The sequence below is a fragment of the Engraulis encrasicolus genome, chromosome 7, assembly GCF_034702125.1.
Source record: "Engraulis encrasicolus isolate BLACKSEA-1 chromosome 7, IST_EnEncr_1.0, whole genome shotgun sequence".
Taxonomy (NCBI): Eukaryota; Metazoa; Chordata; class Actinopteri; order Clupeiformes; family Engraulidae; genus Engraulis; species Engraulis encrasicolus.
Window position 1 is genome coordinate 50385841 of NC_085863.1, and position 20467 is coordinate 50406307.

General features: G+C 43.3%; 3 protein-coding genes across 4 annotated transcripts in view; 2 read left to right on the top strand and 1 right to left on the bottom strand.

Annotated features, from left to right (window-relative positions):
* Positions 1 to 216: 216 nt before the first annotated feature.
* mtmr2 (myotubularin related protein 2) lies at positions 217 to 10733 on the bottom strand. 2 transcript variants are annotated; one of them, XM_063203857.1, is made up of 15 exons: positions 10533 to 10733; positions 10081 to 10153; positions 9864 to 9960; positions 9611 to 9705; positions 9419 to 9523; positions 9223 to 9327; positions 8948 to 9031; positions 8297 to 8446; positions 7911 to 8099; positions 7005 to 7190; positions 6412 to 6618; positions 5074 to 5166; positions 4716 to 4829; positions 4369 to 4545; positions 217 to 2165 (listed from the first exon to the last, which is right to left on the bottom strand). In XM_063203857.1, exons 1-15 carry the CDS (start codon positions 10610 to 10612, stop codon positions 2001 to 2003), a joined length of 1920 nt encoding a protein of 639 aa, XP_063059927.1. In that variant the 5' UTR covers positions 10613 to 10733; the 3' UTR covers positions 217 to 2000. The 2 variants fall into 2 exon arrangements, with proteins under 2 accessions (XP_063059927.1, XP_063059926.1); XM_063203856.1 differs by having other exon boundaries at positions 10048 to 10153.
* Positions 10734 to 13709: 2976 nt separating this feature from the next.
* On the top strand, positions 13710 to 15186 carry gjb1a (gap junction protein beta 1a). Its single transcript, XM_063203858.1, has 2 exons — positions 13710 to 13825; positions 14358 to 15186. The coding sequence occupies exons 1-2, from the start codon at positions 13801 to 13803 to the stop codon at positions 15089 to 15091; spliced, it is 759 nt and encodes a 252-aa protein (XP_063059928.1). The 5' UTR covers positions 13710 to 13800; the 3' UTR covers positions 15092 to 15186.
* A 4470-nt stretch (positions 15187 to 19656) lies between these two features.
* gja2 (gap junction protein, alpha 2) overlaps positions 19657 to 20467 on the top strand; it is a 3451-nt gene continuing 2640 nt past the window's right edge. Inside the window, exon 1 of the mRNA XM_063203860.1 lies at positions 19657 to 19817. The gene's annotated coding sequence lies outside the window, so the exon portion shown is untranslated. The remainder of the gene's footprint in view (positions 19818 to 20467) is intronic.

Below are 20467 nucleotides of genomic sequence, written 5' to 3' on the forward strand. Positions count from 1 at the left end.
AGCAGAGGTTTGTAGGGACGACAATGCATGAACCTAACCAGAGTGTTTGAATAATCATATTGAAATCCAACTTTGCATTACATGTGACCGCACCAATGGCAGTAAATAGAATAGACACCAAGGGACAATACAATACAATACAATCAGGGGACCGCACAGACCAAATGCTTTTTTTTCCAACTCCTATCATTTATACAAAATAAAGTCGAACAAATGTTGAGTGATATGCATATATTTTATTCACAATGGAGTGTTGAATACACTGGTACAGTTTGTCACCTGATGGGCCTCATTCATGTATCGTAATGGAATGCTACAGTATTGACAAGAAAGCCCACTGAAATGGCCAGGTATGTATTATGTGGAATAAAATGCAGCATGGGTTTGGTTAATAAGATGGATGTGCTTGGAAAAGCGAGCACATCTTAAGTACTAATATGAGACGTGACTGAGACAATGATGAACACAGTTAGGCCACATGTGAGGAATATTTAGATTTTAAACAGAATGGTGTCAGTATTCATTTTTTCGTTCGAGTCGTGTACACTCCTTAATCATTTCGAATGTGTCTGTACAGTATTTCGGGAATATTCCATTTGCAGAACACTGTTCCACACATGTAATCGGAATATTTTGAAACTTGTTTGAAACTGAATACTGAAAATAATCCGTTTGAAACCGAAATACTCTGTGCATGTAACTACCCTCAGAGTCGTCCTCCCTGATACCCTTCTATAGAGTTCAGCTTGTGCATTAAGGACATCATAGTGAATAACACAATGGAAATTCTCAAATCCTGCATATATACAGTAATACGTTATAGTAGTACTTGTTCTCATTTTTTTTGTTTTGCATGGTTCTAGTCCAGCATTAGTGATATGATCGTCTGCACTGGGAGAGAAATTCTGTGGCATATTAAGTGGGCTATGGATGCTATGGGGCATATTAGGTGGACTATTGCTAATAGCTGGGTTCTATGGACAAGGCTACACCGCTAAGATCTTCCCGCCCCATGCAGCCATGTATATGGTAACTATAGGAATGTATATGGACTTGCTTACAGTTTTTAGCAGTAGGTCTCTTGGGGGTTAAAATCATTCTAAAGCACACTCTGGCTCAAGCTTCTTACTTACACATTCATACATGCATTCTGTACATACGTACATGTACATAAGCACACAAACACACACTCATCTGTTTTCCTAGTACATTATCATAAAGCTGATGAACCAAGTAAAGCTGATCCATTTTCCTGCCGGTTAAATAAAGTTAACATTTTCTGACGTATTTCAACAATACCTATTACAAACACAGACTGATGACCTATTTAAACTCTATACTATCCCAGTAAACTCCTGTATGAGAGTCCTGCATGCTCTGATACCAACACTTTTTGATGTCTTCTTAAAACAGGAAACCCTCAAGTAACCAGGAGGAACAGTAGCGTAGTCTTTCATTTACAAAGAACCATCTTGATAAATCCAGTACAGTCGGAAGCACATTTGGACATCATCTTTCCTGGCATTGTACGATTTTTTGCAAAACCTTTCGAGATCATTTCACTTGAACTATGGCATTTTTCTCTGTGCCCTTGTTTCTTAATATATCAAACGTAAAACAAACACTGAACAAGTGCATTAGTATTTTAAACGTAAACTTAATTCACACCTAGTTTCATTAGTAGCCTGCATCTACAATGAACCAAGTAGCCACCTAGAAACTAGTTAGCGGAAATGAAAACTTGCTGCTAGGATCTCTCCATGTTAAAAGTCTTAGTGGTGCTGCACTTTACTGACAGCATATGGCGGGACCAAGGCAATTTATGGCATGTAGTCAGCCGTGGGCCCTGTGGCCCAAACGTTGTGCTGTATGTAAAAGCAGCCATGCTTGTGGGCCCCTCAGGGTCTCGTGGATGAAACCTCTTCTAGCTCTCTCTCTCTTTCTAGCTCTCTCTATCCCTCCTCCATATTTCTCTGTCTCTCTGTGAGGCACCTGTCCAGTCAGACGAAGGTCTGCACGGGTGTGATGGAGCGCGTGGGGGAGCCGGCCCTCTCCGAGGAAGAGGAGGCCGCGCGGCTGGACACCTCTCGCTGCAGCTCCTCCACTCTCTTCTGGAGCTCAGCACGCTTTGCCAGCAGCTCTTTGTAGCGTTGGTGCAGAGGCTCCTGACGGACAGACAGACAGACAGACAGACACACGCACACGCGCGCACACACACACACACACACACACACACACACACACACACACACACACACACACACACACACACACACACACACACACACACACACACACACACACGCACACGCACACACACACACACACACCAGGGTAAAGTGATGAGTGAGAAATGAAAAGGCAGAATTTCTGTGAATGTGTTATTGTTGTAAGACAGTTATGCATTACAAACAAAATTGTGAGGTGTAATGTGTGGGATAGGATCTCTTGTGTTATAATCTTATTTTATGTGCTTTTTCAATACAGTCCCCTCCAAAAAGTTTTGAAACAGCAAGGCATATTACCTTGTTTTTGCTGAGTTTAAGACTAAAATATGCATATGAGACAAGAATTCAGCCTGTCGGTTTTTATTTCCAACTAAATAATGTGTGATATGTGAAACAATTCAGGGCATAACACCCTTTGTTTGAATCCACACTTTTTTTTTTTCAGATGAGCAAAAGTATTGGAACTGGTGACTAATAGCCGTTTCTTATTGGCAGTTATAGAATTTAAGGTTGCTTTTTCAAACATCAAACACCTCTGCATGACTTCTATACTTTTTGGCATGGGTTTAGAAATATTGTATTTCTTATCGAATAATATGTACAAACATGAAGTTCAGAGAACTGTCTATGGGAAAACAACAATCAATTTTGTAGTCGAGAAAAGAAGGAATATCAATCAGAACAGTCTTACAAACACTGGGCACAGCAAGTATAACAATTTGACATGTATTGTAAATGAATGAAACTACTGGTGTACTGAACCAAAACCATTGAGGAGGTTGATCAAGAAAAACAGCTGGCAGAAATATTGTGAGAGCTTGAAAGAAAAACCAAAAACATCAGTACATCACATCACCAATGACCTCCATAGTGCAGGGGTGAAAGTATTATGCAAGAGCAGCAGCAGTAGGAATCTGAAAGCCATGTTGAAATTTGCAGGGAAAAAATCAAGTTCCTTTCTTTCGCCATACTACACCTCTCTATGACATTGGTAGCTCAATCTTGGTCTCATCAGTCCATAACATTGTATTGCAGAACTTTTTTTTGGTAACATTCTATTACATTTCAATATGGCATTCAGATTCTTACTGCTGATGAGTGTTTTGCATTTGTAGTATTCCTTCTTTCTCAGAATTTGGCTTGAACAGTGGATTCCTTCACGTCTGCACTATGAAGGTTGAAGGTGTGACATTGAGTCAAGTCAAGTCAAGTAGGTTTTATTGTCAATTTCTTTACATGCACTGGTCATACAAAGAATTTGAAATTACATTTCTTGCTTTCCCATACAGACATAGACTAATCTAGGTAAGGACATAGACAGTATAGACATAGACAGTACTTATACATGGACTTAAGACAGTATGGACATAGACAGTGCTCATACAGACATTTAAAGTGCAAGACTGGACAACAGAAGACTTGTAGAGGACATACATTAAGAGGTATTTGTTGTGCTTTTGCGCTTTTCCTAAAAAAAGTCCTTTATAGCGTTCTGACATGGTAATAGTAGCATTTTGAAGAAAATAAATATTAAAAAAAGGTCTGTCAAGTACACCAGCAGCAGTGTGTGTGTGTGTGTGTGTGTGTGTATGTGTGTGTATGTGTTTAGTGCAGGTAGAAGGTGCGGTGTGCGTCTTGTGTGTGTGTTCGTGTGTGTGTGTGTGTGTGTGTGTGTGTGTGTGTGTGTGTGTGTGTGTGTGTGTGTGTGTGTCAGTGTGTGTATGTTTGGGTTTAGTGCAGAAAGTGCAGTGTGCTTGTGTGTGTCTGTGTGTGTGTGTGTGTGTGTGTGTGTGTGTGTGTGTGTGTGTGTGTGTGTGTGTGTGTGTGTGTGTGTGTGTGTGTGTGTGTGTGTGTGTGTGTGTGTGTGTGCGTGCATGTTTTGAGTTAGTGCAGGTTGAAAGTTCAGTCACAAGTATAGTAGTGCAGGTGGAATGTTCAGTCGCAGATATGGTGGTGGGGGATGGGGGGGGGGGGGTTGTCAGTGGCCTTGCTGGCTATTCAGGCTTCATTGATATTTTATCTTGTAAATACTGATATTTTGGGCTTTCTCTTAGCAGCGTCAGCTAAGTGTTATGTTATGTAATGTAAAAAGTGACCATTAACAAGCAACCCCAAGCAGTATTTAATCACACAAACTGACCTGTGGCCTCATGCGAGGGTTCCAGCGGATGTAGTACCCTACCCAGAGCTCTAGGTGGCGCATGCTGACTACAGGAAACAGGACATGGGAGGAGTAGTTCACATACAGAGGGTTAGAGAACTCCTCAAGCTGGCTGTTGATAAAAGACCACAGTGACACAGTCTTCTTTGGTAATTCCTGAAAAAAAATGCAGAAGTTGTCAATAAAGTGACAAGATTTAGGCAGGTGTCATTACATAAACATGCATAACATATGGCTATCATTGTATAAACATTGAGACCTATCAAGTATAACCATGACACTATTTTCAATAAAACCTAAAAGTAAACCACATGCTCGTTACAAACCTCTTTGAGTCGTTGCTGCTCACTGTTACACATAAATGTGCCAAACAAACAGCTGTAGAGATGGTCCAGGATTGTGATGAGGAAGGACTCGTTGAACTCAAATGCTGCTGGAAACTAAACAGAAGTAAATTTACATCATTTACAACACTTATACAAGTTTTCAGATTATATTCATGGAATTAAACTTCGATTGATATTACTATACAAAAAAATGAAATGCAATAATAATCTCCATTATTTTTTTTTACAAAAATGTCACAATAACAATCAGATCACTTCAAGTGGACTGGATTTCAATTCCAAGTCCAAACTGGGCTGAAATCCATAGCATATGGGCTGTGTAAAAGCTTCTGCTTACCTGTCGAGTCATTTGCCAAACACAGTCAATGAACTGCAGGAAGACAGGAGAGCGGTCTGCATCTGTGTGGTTCTTGTCTCCATGGCCAATCCTCTGCATGACACACGAGGCACAAAGGGGGAAAACGTTAATTTCACAACAAACCTTTTTGTGATTGTGTCTGAAACAGTGCTTGTATGAACGCAGCATTGTTGCGACACTGTAATTTACCAATGTCCTAACCAGCTCTACCTCTAATGAGTGAGAAAGTGAAGCTTCAGTTGCCAACAACTTCATCCCATGACCTGGAGCTTTGTATTGATTAAAAGATAAATGTGCAGGTCTGTCTCTTCTATTAGGAGTTTTACAACTCACCGGTGTTTGTGTGTGTGTGTGTTTATTTATTTATTTATTTGTAGTTTATTTGTCAGGGACAATGCATTGCACATTATTACAAACATGACTTGGCAAGGCCATGACATAGCTCGCAGATGTGAGTACCTACACAAAAGGTTTGTAGCTAGATAGCTAATTCGCAACCTCAGTCCCTGGTTAGGCTAGCTATTCTAAAATATATAAGAGTCACCTAGACTATACAGTTATACAAAATATCCAGTATACAGTATACAATTACGTGTATATGCTATCTTAAAACATACATACTATAACATTAAAAACATGTGCAGAAAAAATATATATGATGAGTGTGAGTGACCTGTACATGCTGTGTGTGCATGTATGTGTGTTATTGTGTGTTGTGCGCTAAGCGTCTGTTAAGTAAGGGTTAACGTTCGGCGAGAAGGTCGCTACCGTGGAATAGCAGCACGACAGAGAGAATCTTTAGACCCCGACGCGGAGCGGAGGGGTCTTGTTCTCTCTGAAGTGCTGCTATTCCACAAAGCGACCGACTCGCCGAAAGTTAACCCGCTTATTATATGGATATACTTAAATGATTCACACATGGCGGGGACATTTCTTTAGGCCTATTTAATGTTAAGATTGTTGCTGCGCAAAACAAAACAGTGCCGTTGTGGAACACCGCTAGGCAACAGCTAGGTAGCCAGGACAACAGGTGTTGTCTATCACAGCAGCTGATTAGAGTCTTGTTGAAAAGTCGCTTTAGCAGTGAAAAGTCTTGTTGCCATTGACAGCGGTCTGTTATAGACCAACCCGTCCGTTATCGAAAAATAACAGACGTGCGAACGTTGGGGAGCCCCGTTGAAATGAATGGAGCATTCGACCGATGACGTCACAACCATATAATAAGCGTCTTTAAATACCATGAAAAGCGTTATACAAAACAGATGCATGAATATCATCATTATCAACACAGCACAGAGACAACAGCGGTGCTCCTACCAGCTGGAAGCGGTGTCCGAAGCTGAGCCACTCCTTCTCCAGCAGCACCTGGAAGCCCCGGATGGTGCGGTAGTGGGCGTCCAGCATCAGCATGGCCAGCGAGGTCAGCTGCGCCGTGCGGTCCCAGCCGTCGCTGCAGTGCACCACCACCGACGTCTTGCCAGACTCCACCTTGTCGGCGATCCGCAAGGCGCCCGCCAAGATGGACTAGAGTACCCGTCACAAAGACAAAGAGCGAGAATCGGTTACCATGACCATGTCATGACCAATTACCGTTAGTTGGTCATGTACATTATACCGTAAGTACTTTTTATAATTTGCTGTACATTCTTCTAATTATTTCACATGTAACACAACAACCATCGAGGTGAGCTGTTCTGTGAAAATCAAACTTCAATTTAAACGACTTCCTTTACGTGTATATTTAGAAATCCACAAATATAATGTGTGCCCTAGGTGCCTCTGCATTTATCCAGAAAAGAAGACTGACTGTCATTCTCTTCCCATGCTACTACATAATACAGATGCTCTGGTTACCATTCAAAACAGTATTGATATGGAGTGGCATTTCTGCCTTTTAGTGACATTCTTACCTTGATATGTTCTAGCCAGTGGGTTGACTCCAAGTTGGACAGCCAATGAGAATCCTCAATGTTTGGATACACCACCTCCTTAAGTTTCCGTAGCGATTCCCGCATCACGTGGAGATTGTGGATGTCCAGAAACACCAGCTCTGCATTCTGATAGGCGTCCTCACTCTCGAAACCACCACCCTTCATCTGCAGAACACAATAATAAACTGTCAGCCATGGTTTTGTCATCACAATAGAATACAGAATACATCTGTACTGATTTTCTTAGTCTGCATATCTGCAGCTTAATAGAAGTCCCAATTTTCCACATACGGTAAATGGAAGCGTCAACTTTGTAATATGATGTTAACTTGTGACATGATGAGAAAATTCATTAGCCAAATGCATCAGCTCATTAGTACATTTCATTTAAAATGAGGCAATATACTGTCAATTAACATTCCAGTTGTTGCTTTGAATATCCCCAGCCCTATCTTCTGCCCTTCTGGATGGCCCTTCACCAGTTTCAATGTGCAAAATAACTACTGCTGCTGATTTAACTTGCCTTCCAAGCAGCCTGGAATCGAATATTAAGCACTTGCTAAAGGGTCATTCCATGTCAAGCACTGAATATGACAACCTTAAAAATAGTACCATTAGTTATTTTGAAGTGATACAGCCAGGTCTGACATCATCAACATAGACTGTAAATTGGCCAACTTGCCTTATTGCGGCTGCGTTGATGCTGGGCCTGGCATCGAATATGAAGAGCTTGTGGGACTACAATGTATTAAACACACTATATCAAGTGCATTATGGCCCTGCCGTGACTGTCCTATCAACAATAAAGTTGAAAAAGACCAAAAATGCTTTTAAAAAGTGTATTATTAGCAGTGGGTGTGGCATTGTGTAAATTGGCCAACTTGCCTTGTTGGCTGCCGCGTTGACGCTGGGCCTGGCGTCGAATATGAAGAGCTTGTGTGACTGGGCGTTGGCGTCCATGATGGCCTGCAGCATCTTCTCGTCCTCCTTGCTGCGCTTGCCGTTGTTGCCCACCATGGGCTGGCTGCAGCGGGTGATGGTGGCCTGGCTCTCCGGGTGGATCCACGACAACACCTGCAGGGCCGCAGGGGACGCAGAGATAAGCTTTAAGATATCTGTCATTTCCACATTGTCTTTCAATCATTTCCGCCACTTACTATTCATATTATTTATTGATTGAGACAAGTACTGTCTTAAGCAAAGCTAAGGAATAAGAGTGTGTTTGAAGAAATTCAGGAAAAAAAGCATAACAATATGGACATGCGACTCACAGGAAGGCGTCCCTTGACTCTGAAGGCAGCCACTCTCTTCAACTCCTCGTCAGGCATGGTCACAGGCACAACCAGCGTGGACGGGTATGTGTCACACAGCTCATAGTGGTCGTTCACCTTGGACATCCTCCAGCTCTCATTGGGCAACCCCTAGTAGAATAGAATAGTCTTCATTGTCATGCTTATTGTATAAAACATATAGACATAAAATGTATTCCACAAAACATAAACACATACAGTACATAGATCATAACATCTATCCCCTCCCCCTAGTCACCCTTCCCAGCATACACTTCATGTACAAGGCAAGCAGCAGTAGAAAGGAAGTGGATTGCAAAAAAAAACCATCACTTCCCACAATTGGCGTGAAGTTGACGCGTAACATCCTTCTTTTAGAGTGTTAAAGCAAAGCAGAACTATTAACTTTTTGTCTTCGTTTGCCCCACAAGCTGGTAGCAAAATTGTGTCTCTTCAGATCAGAGAGACGCTCTGTTAGACTAAAGTTGGTTAGTGTGGTCACAGAGCATGGAGGTTGTCCAAGTGAATTAAGCCCTTTCCCCCTCTTACAAGTTAATGAACCACTGACATGACCTGGACACATTATGAATACGTTTGAAAAAATGAAAACAAACCTAGCGTTAAGTCTCTCACCTGCCGCTTATACTCAGCCTGGGCGTCATACACCTTCCATCCATTCTCAGGGAAAACCTGGTCATACTCGCAGGCAAAGAGCGGCTAAGAGGCACAGAGGGAACACACACATACACGTAAAGAAGCACGTGAAAACCAGACAGAAGCTGACAAGTCACACAGACACACACACAGACAGACAGACACACAGACAGACAGACAGACACACACACACCACACTCACAAACCACCCAATACAAACGAGTATAATAATGCACATTTGAAGATTTCTTTACCATTCCATTGGAGACAGGGAAGGCATATTTCATGAGGTTCTCGAAGATTGACTTCTTTAGAGTATCGTCAGGCTGTTTATGTACAAAGCGCAGATTTCTGATATCCTGAAGGAAGACAAAAATGACAGTTTAGTAGCGTCACTTCCTATTATCTTCATGAACAAGTTGCTTTAAATACATTACTCTCTCTTCTTACCTTACAGACGATGCCGTAGGACACATCCCCACGACTTGAAGCACCCCCAATCTTCTCCACGCGGCTCAGAACTCCAAGAGGTATGTCCAACACCACGCCTGCCTCCTATCGTTAATATGCACGTCAACTGCAATGTCAATAGAAGACTCAGAAACTAACAACCTATGTGATTTTACGAGCAGAGACACTTACCCGGTCAATATTTTTGAAAAACAGTCGATAGTTTGTGACAGTCAAGGTCCCTCTCAGTGCTCCAATATAAGGACAAATGTAGGTGACGTCTTTGGCTGAAATATTTAGACACAGGTAAACAAGAAAAGTTTTAGAGAAGCATATTGTGTAGATTAGACATCCAAAATCAACCCAGTCCAACAGATTAAGTTCTGACCCTCTGTTCAGCATGTCATTCAATCCCAATTACTAGGCTACTTTAGGTGTAGACTACCTGTCTCTTGTACTGTCTCCTTGCTCAACAACTGTGGATCCTCCTTGAAAGCATCTCTGAAGACCTTGGTGACTGGCTTGCTTCTTGTAATGTTGGACTAAGGTGTGGAGAGAAGAAATTACAGCACAGTTAGATGATCAAACCTGTGATGTGTCAACTGGAAAATGCAGGAAATGGTTGTTACCCGAAGTTCGGGAGACAAGGGGGAGCCAGGTACCGAAACAGAATCCGAGGATACAGCTGAAGGAGCCTTTGCCTGAGAGGACCGGTCAGACCGTGACGTTGAGGAACTGAAAGGAGTCGTAAAGTTTTGGTAAACAAAACGCCCAAAGAGTAGTTAGTCTATTACAGGTCGGGTTCATTTCAGAGGCGTGGGCATGCACAGTTCGAAGCAGTCAAAATATAATGTTTATTCACTGCTAGATTTAGAGAGCTAGCTATTCCTACGATTGGAAAACAATAATAGAACCACTCGTAGCCTACAAGGGATTAAGGCGGCCTAATCAAGACCTAATTATACAACACTGCGTAGCAAAACTAAGATAAGATTAATGCTGGTTAAAACTTCTATGTATGTTTGTATACACAAACACATTTTAACTGATATTAATGTTTCCACTCAACTTCTGCTAGCCTGGCTAGCTGGCAACTAATTTTGTTAAACCCCACCTGGATAGTGAGTCAACACTCGGCTGCCTAGAGGATGATTGTTTGGAACCCAAACTGTCGACGCTCCCACTCTTTTCCATTTTCAACCCTTTACTTCAAGTTTCGCCGAGTTGGAACAAAATAAATGACTAGTTGACGTTCATACAAATAGTTTTAGCTTTGTCCTCAGAGGAAAATTAGCCTGCAGTGTGGACAGGAAGCTGCCATCTTTTCCCACAGTTCCTAATCCAGCAGGGGTGTGGTTTGTTTTCCGCTGAGTGACAGACAGATCCGTGAACCGCAAGAGGGTGACATCAGTGGGGCATGTTTATCAGTGGCATAGCCTAAACACACAATAATACACAATAGTACCGGTAAATAGTCTTAGAGTGTAATGTTTGCAGTTATTCATAAGAATTAAAGTCGTGCACGTCCAATGAATGGCTAGAAATGATACAAAGGTAAGCTAAGTAGCTGAACAGAGGTTGGTCTCATTTCCCATCGAGGAGGGCAGGGTCAAAAGCCAACATGCAACCTGCCACACATTTATTATGCATAGCCTACTACACAGGAATACAAGTTTAAATCAGTGGGATAGGGCCCAAGTGGGCTAAACCAGACCTAGGTATAGCGTACTTTATTAAGTAAAACTGTGTTTTATTAATTGTGTTGTGTGTAGCATGTCCTCAATCTTTCTTCAGTGGGCCTAATTAGTTCAGGTTGTCTATAATAATGTGGATGTTTATGAATAATAACAGTAGAACTTACTCTATGTGTGAAGCAACAACAATAAACATTCAATAGTAGGCTAAAATCATATCACATCTAACTAATCTTTTGGATGTCCACAGTCAAGAGACATAGATGTCACTCATAAGCCAAATAACTGCAGGCCAAAAGATCTCCTCTCAAGTTAAGTTCACACACACACGCACACACACACACACACACACACACACACATTGACACACACACACACACACACACACACACACACACACACACACACACACACACACACAGGCGCGCACAGTTACACAAATTCTTGCAGACCCCCTTTGACACATACACACAGGGAGACACCCACCCATGCACAGTGACACACACACATGCACAAGCCTGTGCCAAAGACCTTTCTTTTTTGCAATTAAAGAAAAATGTTATCTTGCGTCAAAAGGCTGTGCGTGTGCGGATGGCCGGAGTTTGTGGTGCGTCAGAGGCCATAGAGTCTCAGCTCCACTGCGGAGAGGGTAGGCGGAACCGCGGCAGCCCAGGCAGGCGGGCGAACTGGGTGGGAATTCTAAAGAGGCTTGTTGGGTCGGCAGTGTGGCCTAACAAGCTGCCATTGTATGGAGATGAGCGCCATAAGGCCATATGACTGCACCAGAGCCGTGCTGGACAGAGGCTAGTGTGAGGGGACGTCATTAGCAATGCAAAGTCATGGTGCTCTGGTGTGCACGGGCATCCTGGTGAAAAGTACCCCCTTCTCTTCCGATGTTAACTCCATTGTAGCCGACTGGGTTTTGGATCATTACATCTAAAGGTAAAAAAATGCTTTTTTTCCACTAGCAAAATGTTTATGGCCTGATGTCTTTATTTTTCTAACAGGTTCTCTGAACAATTTTTTTGTAGGCCTCTGTCAGAAATTCCTGCTCTAATGTCTGGGACATCTTGGAACAAGAGTGTTTCTCTCCTTTTATTGTTCTGTTTTAAATGGTTTGAATGTCAGGTAGCTTTTGTTAGTTGTTTTTTTGTCTTTGCCGCTCTCAAAATGTATGTATTTTCTTACATGTTACACTACAGGCATATTATAATACTTGATGTCACATCATCTTGACATGTTCATGTTTGCATGTCTAAAGTGCCGTGTCCCATGTATATACAGTAAGGCCCTGTGACCAAGGGTACATGTCATTTGATATTCAAATATTTATATTGATATTCAATTATTTATCATGCATCTCTACATTCACACCTCACATTCACTGCCGCTTGAATCACATTAGTTACACATTTATAACACATTCAGCTCTCACAAAGGAGACTCTCACTGGAGAGGATTCCTTGGGCCCACATCATTCCTGTTTCCATGTTTCTCCTATTGACCATCTCAGCTTCACATTTAGATTAATACAAGTATGTAGGCTCTACCCTCTGCAGAAACTGACTTAGATAAGGTACAGAAGGCATGATAGACGCAGGGATAAAACTATATTTTAATGTAGGCCTATAAATTGCAGGAAGAACTTCATTGTAAGACCATTCGTTGGATATTATGAAAAGTATAATGTAGTGCTGTTGTGCTGACATTTGGAATATACTATCCATCTAGGTGTAAAAGACATCAAAATTAAGTTAACAAAACTAAGCCACTGAAATGAAATAAATGGGATAAATAGCTTGAGTGAAACTCCCTGTCACAGAAATGAAAATCCAGCGGCCCCTTTAAACATGTGCATGACATTTAATGGGAAATGGAGAAGGAGGGATTTTCTAGGCAGCATGTCAACATCCACCCATCCATCTATCTATCCATCCATGCCCTGGACTTCAAAGCCCGATTACCACCCAGATCAGATACAGCCCACACCTCTCTTTCATCCCCTCTTTCCTTTGTCTTTGTGTATGTCTGAGTGCGCCTTGTGTCTGTGTGTGTGTGTGTGTGTGTGTGTGTGTGTGTGTGTGTGTGTGTGTGTGTGTGTGTGTGTGTGTGTGTGTGTGTGTGTGTGTGTGTGTGCGTGCATGCGCGCATGTGTGTGTGCATGCGTATGTGTGTGCAGGGCCGTTTACAGTTTTGGCTGGGCCCGGGACAAAGGCATCTGAAAGGGCTTCAAACCCAGTCAATACAATTTAATGCAGATCCAATTCTGGGCCCCCTCTCTCCCTGGGCCTGGGACAAGTGACTCCCCCCATGTCGCCTTCCCTGCGTGTGTGTGTTCAGAGACTATTAGCCCCTTGATGGAGGGAGCCCACACTTGTTGTGTTGTTGCTCGCCGCTGCCTAACCCCTGCAGGTCACATGCTGCTCGCCCCTAACACCCCTGCCAAAGGATGTGTAGGTTCCTCGTCGGCGGCGTTTGATTGGCTGTGACCGTGTCACATGGTCCCCTGTGCCAGGCGGTGTTGCCCTGCTTTTAAGGTGCCGCTCCAGCCTCCGGGGCGGCACAGAGGGCTCCTGTCTGTCCGGTGTCTGTGTGTCTGTCTTGTCCTTGTGTGTGCCTGGGGGGGTCTAGTCCAATGCCTATCCATCAGCGGCGGGGCCACGTCACCCTCCGCTTGGGCCCTCGCCCATGCCTCTAACACCACCTGAGCCTGGTAACCTCTTTCAGTTAATTGTTTGTTTATTTATCCCACTTTCTTCTTCTTCTTCTTCTTCTTCTTCTTCTTCTTCTTCTTCTTCTTCTTCTTCTTCTGCTGCTGCTGCTTCTTCTTCTTCTTCTTCTTCTCCTCCTTCTCTACTTTCTTCTCCTCCTCCTCCTTTTCCTCCTCCTCCTCCTCCACCTCCTCTTCCACCTTCTCCTTTACATACTCCTGACTTTCTTAACCTTTCCCAGCCTTTTTCAATTCTTTCTTTCTTTGTTAATTCATTTTGACTTATACAATCCAAAAGCTAAGATGTTAAATATTGGAAGTTGATGTGAAAATAATTTTTGTGTTCATGTAGTGTTTGTGTGTGAAGCACAAGGTAAAGTTGTATTACTTAATAACTGATCATGTCATAAGTTTTTTTTTTGTCCATTGAGCTGCAGTGATGTCTGATCAACCTGTGGTATTTTTGAATATTAAGTTGTTTTACTGATTTTTGCTGATTTTACTGATAAATGTTATCTTTCTCTCTGCCCGTCAGACCTGGAACCAAAAATGAACTGGGCGTCCTTTTATGCCGTGATCAGCGGCGTAAACAGGCACTCGACGGGCATCGGCCGCATCTGGCTCTCCGTGCTCTTCATCTTCCGGCTGCTGGTGCTGGTGGTGGCGGCCGAGAGCGTGTGGGGCGACGAGAAGGCCCACTTCACCTGCAACACGCAACAGCCCGGCTGCAACAGCGTCTGCTACGACCACTTCTTCCCCGTCTCCCACATCCGCCTATGGGCCCTGCAGCTCATCCTGGTCTCCACGCCGGCCCTCCTGGTGGCCATGCACATCGCCCACCGCCGCCACGTCGACAAGCGCCTCTACCGCCAGTCGGGCCGCTCCAGTCCCAAAGACCTGGAGGCCATCAAGACCAGGAAGATGAAGATCACCGGCGCCCTCTGGTGGACGTACATCATCAGCCTTGTGTTCCGCGTGCTGTTCGAGTCGGCCTTCATGTACCTCTTCTACAAGCTCTACCCGGGCTACAAGATGTTCCGCCTGGTCAAGTGTGACTCGTACCCGTGCCCCAACACCGTGGACTGCTTCGTCTCCAGGCCGACGGAGAAGACGGTGTTCACCGTGTTCATGCTGGCCGTGTCCGGCATCTGCATCCTGCTCAACATCGCCGAGGCGGTGTACCTGGTGCTCAAGGCCTGCAACAACACGCTCAACTCCAAAGACTCGCCCATAGGCGCCTGGATCACACAGAAACTGTGCTCCTTTTAACGTTGGGCTTTTACTGCTTTCAGACTTTTGCTTCAGACTTTCATGCTTGCTTTTGTCACTAAAAGGGATTAAGTGCATTACATCAACACGGAGTAGCCTACACTAAGTTTTCTTTTCAATGTTTCCAAAGTTTTTGCGTCAGTGGTTCATCATTGTGTGAGCAACAGGTGAAGTACATTTCGGAGTTCACTGCGTCATCTTCCATGGGCTATAATCGCACTAAGTAAGTTTGAAAAACCGGGCCTCCTCGCTAATTCTGTTAGAGAGAGAATTCCACTTCCAATTTGTAGGATGTCTGTAGAAAAATACACTTAGTGTTGCTTTAAGGTCAGCGGAGGTCACCAATTGTTAATTTTGGGTCCTGGGACATTGTTTGCTCCTTACCAGTATTCATGAGTGAGTGAGGAAGTGTGTGTGTGTGTGTGCGTGTGTGTGTATGTGTGTGTGTGTGTGTGTGCGTGCGTGTGTTTGTGTGTGTGCACTCACATGTGTTTGTGTGTCTGTTTGTATCTGCGTTAATGGCAAAAAGTGCAATAACTATTTTACTGAAAGATAGGGTCAGGGATGGGTTTGGTATGGACACAGTTTAGCATTCTGTAGTTGCATCAGAATGGCAGTCACTGGGAGTTTCCCTAGGTTTAGGGCTAGGGTTAGGGTTGACTTACGATACGTGGTGGGGTTAGTTTGCGTGTGTGGGTGCGGGTGGGGTATGTGTGTTTGTGCTTGTGTGTCTGAATGTGTGTATGGGTGTGGGTGGGTATGTGTGTGTGTGTGTGTGTGTGTGTGTGTGTGTGTGTGTGTGTGTGTGTGTGTGTGTGTGTGTGTGTGTGTGTGTGTGTGTGTGTGTGTGTGTGTGTGTGTGTGTGTGTGTGTGTGTGTGTGTGCGTCCGTGTGTGCGTGTGCGCGTCCATGCGTGCGTGTGTTTGTGTGTCTGTTTGTGTCTGCGTGTACATTTGCTTGCTCATGTGTGCGCACATCAGTAATTTGGGAATGTGACGTGTCAGAAAAGGCCTCACTAGTATTGAAAAAGCAGAATAGGGATCATTTGTGGGATGCATCCTAACTAGGGAAATGTGTTCTTGACTATTTTGTTGTTAATGGCAAAACTAAAAGTTCAAAAACAATTTTACTGAAAGATAGGGTCAGGGATGGGTTTGGTATGGACAGGCACTGTTTAGCATTCTGTAGTTGCATCAGAATGGCAGTCACTGGGAGTTTCCCTAGGGTTAGGATTAGGGGTAGGGCTAGGGCTAGGGCAAGGGTTAGGGTTAACTTACGATTAGTGGTAGGGTTAGTGTGCGTGTGTGGGTATGGGTGTGGGTGCGGGTGGGTATGTGTGTTTGTGGGTGTGGGTGTGGGTGGGTATGTGTGTTTGTGTGTCTGTCTCTCTCTCTGTGTGTGTGTGTGTGTGTGTGTGCGCGTGTGTGTGTGTGTGTGTGTGTGTGTGTGTGTGTGTGTGTGTGTGTGTGTGTGTGTGTGTGTGTGTGTGTGTCACATTGCCGAGCCTGTAAAATGGATGCCCTTTTGAACTGGTGAGGTTGTGGCATGGGGAACCTCAGTATAAATCTGTCCATCTGCCATCGTTAATGTTTTTAACGAAAGATTAATTACAAAAGTATATCTAAAAGGTTGAGGTGTGTGTCATAACATGTGAAATCTAACCCACAATGCACCATTCCTTTTATATACCCACAAAACGTTAATATATTGTTAATATGTTGTATATAATATGTTGTTTACTGTTATAGAAGGATTAATATTGTAATGACCAATGATGTTTATTTATTATTACAATGTATATTTCCACTTTCATTGAGTTAGACTGTAATAATTCATGCTTTGTACTGTTGATTAAAAGTTATCCGTAGCGCACAGATTGTATCATCAATTTTAGATTTTTGTCAGTTTATGCAAATGCACCTTGATGATGTGTGATGGGGATTTTGAATGAAAAATAAATTGGTGCTTTATTCACAACTTTCATTTTAATGTCTTTATTCTGTCTTTTATGCTCATTCCTGCCAGATTCAGGATGCAGCATTACGACTGTTTATGTAGCTGCTTTTTGAGTCTGGTTTAAGGATTAGATAACTGTTCAGCAGCCAGTGTGTTAACATTGAAGACTAACTGTTGTGGAACATATTACCTTTTATATTTTACATTTTTACATTTTATATTAATAGCATTAATACATGCATGTCCTTACTTTGTTCCTAAATTAAGGACGTGAGTGTGTGTGTGTGTGAGAGAGAGAGCCTGTTATACGATGGTTAAAAGTACAAGGGATTTTTATTAACTTTCGAGCCTGTTATACGATGGTTAAATCATTGTACAAGTGATTTTTTGCAAGAAAAAATAATTATTGGACAAGACAGACTGTCTGAATTGAATTTATCTTTTTGAAAAGGGGATGATTTGCTTTTGCCAGCAGACCTTTTTGCAGACTTACAAGTGGCCACAAGGAGGTAGTATGAAAACATCTCTCTCTCTCTCTCTCTCTCTCTCTCTCTCTCTCTCTCTCTCTCTCTCTCTCTCTCTCTCTCTCTTACACACACACACACACACACACGTGCACACATGCACACACAAAGCAATGCCACAAACAGCGTACTGTTGTTTATGAGGCCTACACAAGCATGCAGCACATACATACACATGCCTGCATACATACCCGTGACCCCATTCCCTATGCACCACCACCTCCGTCCACACATTCGCCACTGCTGCTGCTGCCGTGTCGATTCGAGCTGACCAAGCCATTACAAGTACATACTACAGTAAACTAGCGTCCGTAGGGGTCAGAGGTTATGGTTTGAGTTTTGGTGTCGTGTCGATATGAGCTACCGTCGAGCTTAGCGACCAAGCCATTACAACACTCTTAAGTAGCAGCCCCTAAAGGGTTTGTTCTTAAGGTTTGGGGTTTGGGCCCTGTTAACGGCCCATTTGTACTGTAGCTCGTCCCGATGAAGCAAATAGTGTTGCCACAAACCTGGACATTTTTGCCTCTTTTCCATTTTTGTAGTAGGCCTACAGCTTCACACAGTGTAATTCGGCCGCCACTTTTTGCTTTTTGAATAGTCATGACACAGCTCAATCGTAAAGCAAAAAGTGGCGGCCGAGTCGCACTGTGTCGATCTGTAGGCCTATTAGAAGACCGGCAGTGGAAAAGAACCTTTGACAAACCAATCAACCCTTTTTCTTGTAAGAAATGGTGTTCTTCATTCAGTGCCCAGGCAAAAATACTCTGTATGCCTTTTTTCCCTAAGACAGATCACTTAAAGCAGGGACAGGTGGCAGGCAAAACTGGGGACAGGTGGCCACAACACAAGCAGCTCACCTCGACAGAACACCATCCGGTGGGTGGGTGGCTTTAAGATCACATCAACATTGAAAACGCCCTGGAGGACTCATTTGCGGAGGGCAGCAATCCCTCCAAGGCAGGAACAGCTGCGGCCAATGGAGAGAGGGAGAGACAGAGAGAGAGAGAGAGGGCCGAGAGGAGAGCTGCCACCTCAGGGGCACACAAGACTCCTTTTTCTGGCGGAGGTCAGAGGGGGGTTAAGGTTAGGCTTGGGTTAGCTTTGGAGTGACTGGCTACTGGCCAATACTGTGCCTATATGCCATGTCGGTTTTATAGAGAAATCTTTCTGATGCAAGACATCAGTCCTCATGACATCGGTCGTTGTCACCATCAGTGTGATCCGTCTGCACTGCAGGTCTTGCCATAATGCACAGGGTATAGATTATCCAGAGATTTTCTAAAATCTCACGAACTAAACAATGATAACAACAAAAATGTGTGCTATTTTGACTGCAACGGGCCATAAACAGTTTGGTATAGTATTAAAATTGTATAATGTGCTGTGCCTTGGTTAATTAGTTTCTCTGTGTGTGTGTGCGCGCGCGTGTGCGTGTGCGTGTGTGTGTGTGTGTGTGTGTGTGTGTGTGTGTGTGTGAATATTTATTTACGGCATAGCAGTGGGGGTGCAGGACAAGGGAAGGCGTATTAAGTGCATATGTGTAACGGTTCTGCGCTGGTAGTGCTGGTATAAGGGGAGGTGTATTAAGTGTATATGTGTGAAAAAAAACAGAGCCACACCATAAAGAGTCAATTATATTTAGCAGCCCACTGCCATACAACTTCTAGCTCGATCCCATTGGTCAGTCGGCCTCTCCATCAAGCAAGCTGGAGCAGGCCTGAGCCAAATGTTTGGCTTTAAACTTCTTGACAGGGAGTGTGGTTGCACCCTGCCAAAATTAACCCCCTCAAACACACACACACACTCACACTCACGCTCAGAGTCAGAGGAGACCGTAGGAACAGAAGTGAGAGGTGCCAGCCAACTCGGGGAAGATCTCTCTTTCTCTCACCCTTTCTTTTCTTCTCTCCCCTTCTTTCCTATCTGTCTTTGACTCTCTCTCTCTCTGTCTTTCTTTTACTCTCTCCTTCTCTTTTTTGTCTTTTTGTCTATTTGTCTTTCTCTCTCCCTCACTCTCTTCCTACTGTGCTCTTTCTGTGTTCCACACACATATTGTTTGGAGAACTGGAATCTGGGTGAGATTTCTCCTCCCAGGACCTCACTTGTGAGGACGCTGGGAATAACAAAGTGTCATGGTCGTTCATAAATCCAACGAGCGTGGGAATTAAGGTGTACGGTGCTGTAAGAAGACGGCCTAAGCTTGAATGAGGAGAGAGAACAGCATGGACACGAGGACTTAGGAAAAGGTGGGTCTCTCACTCATCTGACGGTTTACGCAAAGTCTGAATGAGTCACGGGAGCTATTCATAGGCTTGACTTTAATTTATCTGCAAGGTGATGAGATGGCTGTGTGTATAGTGGGAGTATGGACATCATTAATAATCACTACATGCTTCATTTAAGTTGGCAGATGTTATACAATGGTACCACTAATTCATTGTCTACATCTATATCCTTACCCTTAAATAACTTTGTCATTACAGACTTTTAAGACTCAATTAATTTCCAGTTGTTACATACTATATGCCCTTGGCTGCGTGTATAGTCGGAGTATAGACATCATTAATAATCACTACATGCTTCATTTAAGTAAGCAGACGTTTGTCATCCACTAATTCATTGTCTACATCTATTTCCTTACCTTTATAATAACTTGTCATTACAGACTTTTCAGACTTAATTCATTTCCAGTTGTTACATACGATATTCCCTTTCTGACACTCTAAATTGTTTTCATTTCAGTAATACCCTTATTATTATCATAATGTTGCTCAGTTTATTACTCCCACACAGTCAACAATAGTCAATAGTAACAATAGTTAGTCAACAATATGTAGATACATGACTATGTAAAGTCTATCAGACATTTAGGTCTACATATTCACATAGAGTACAT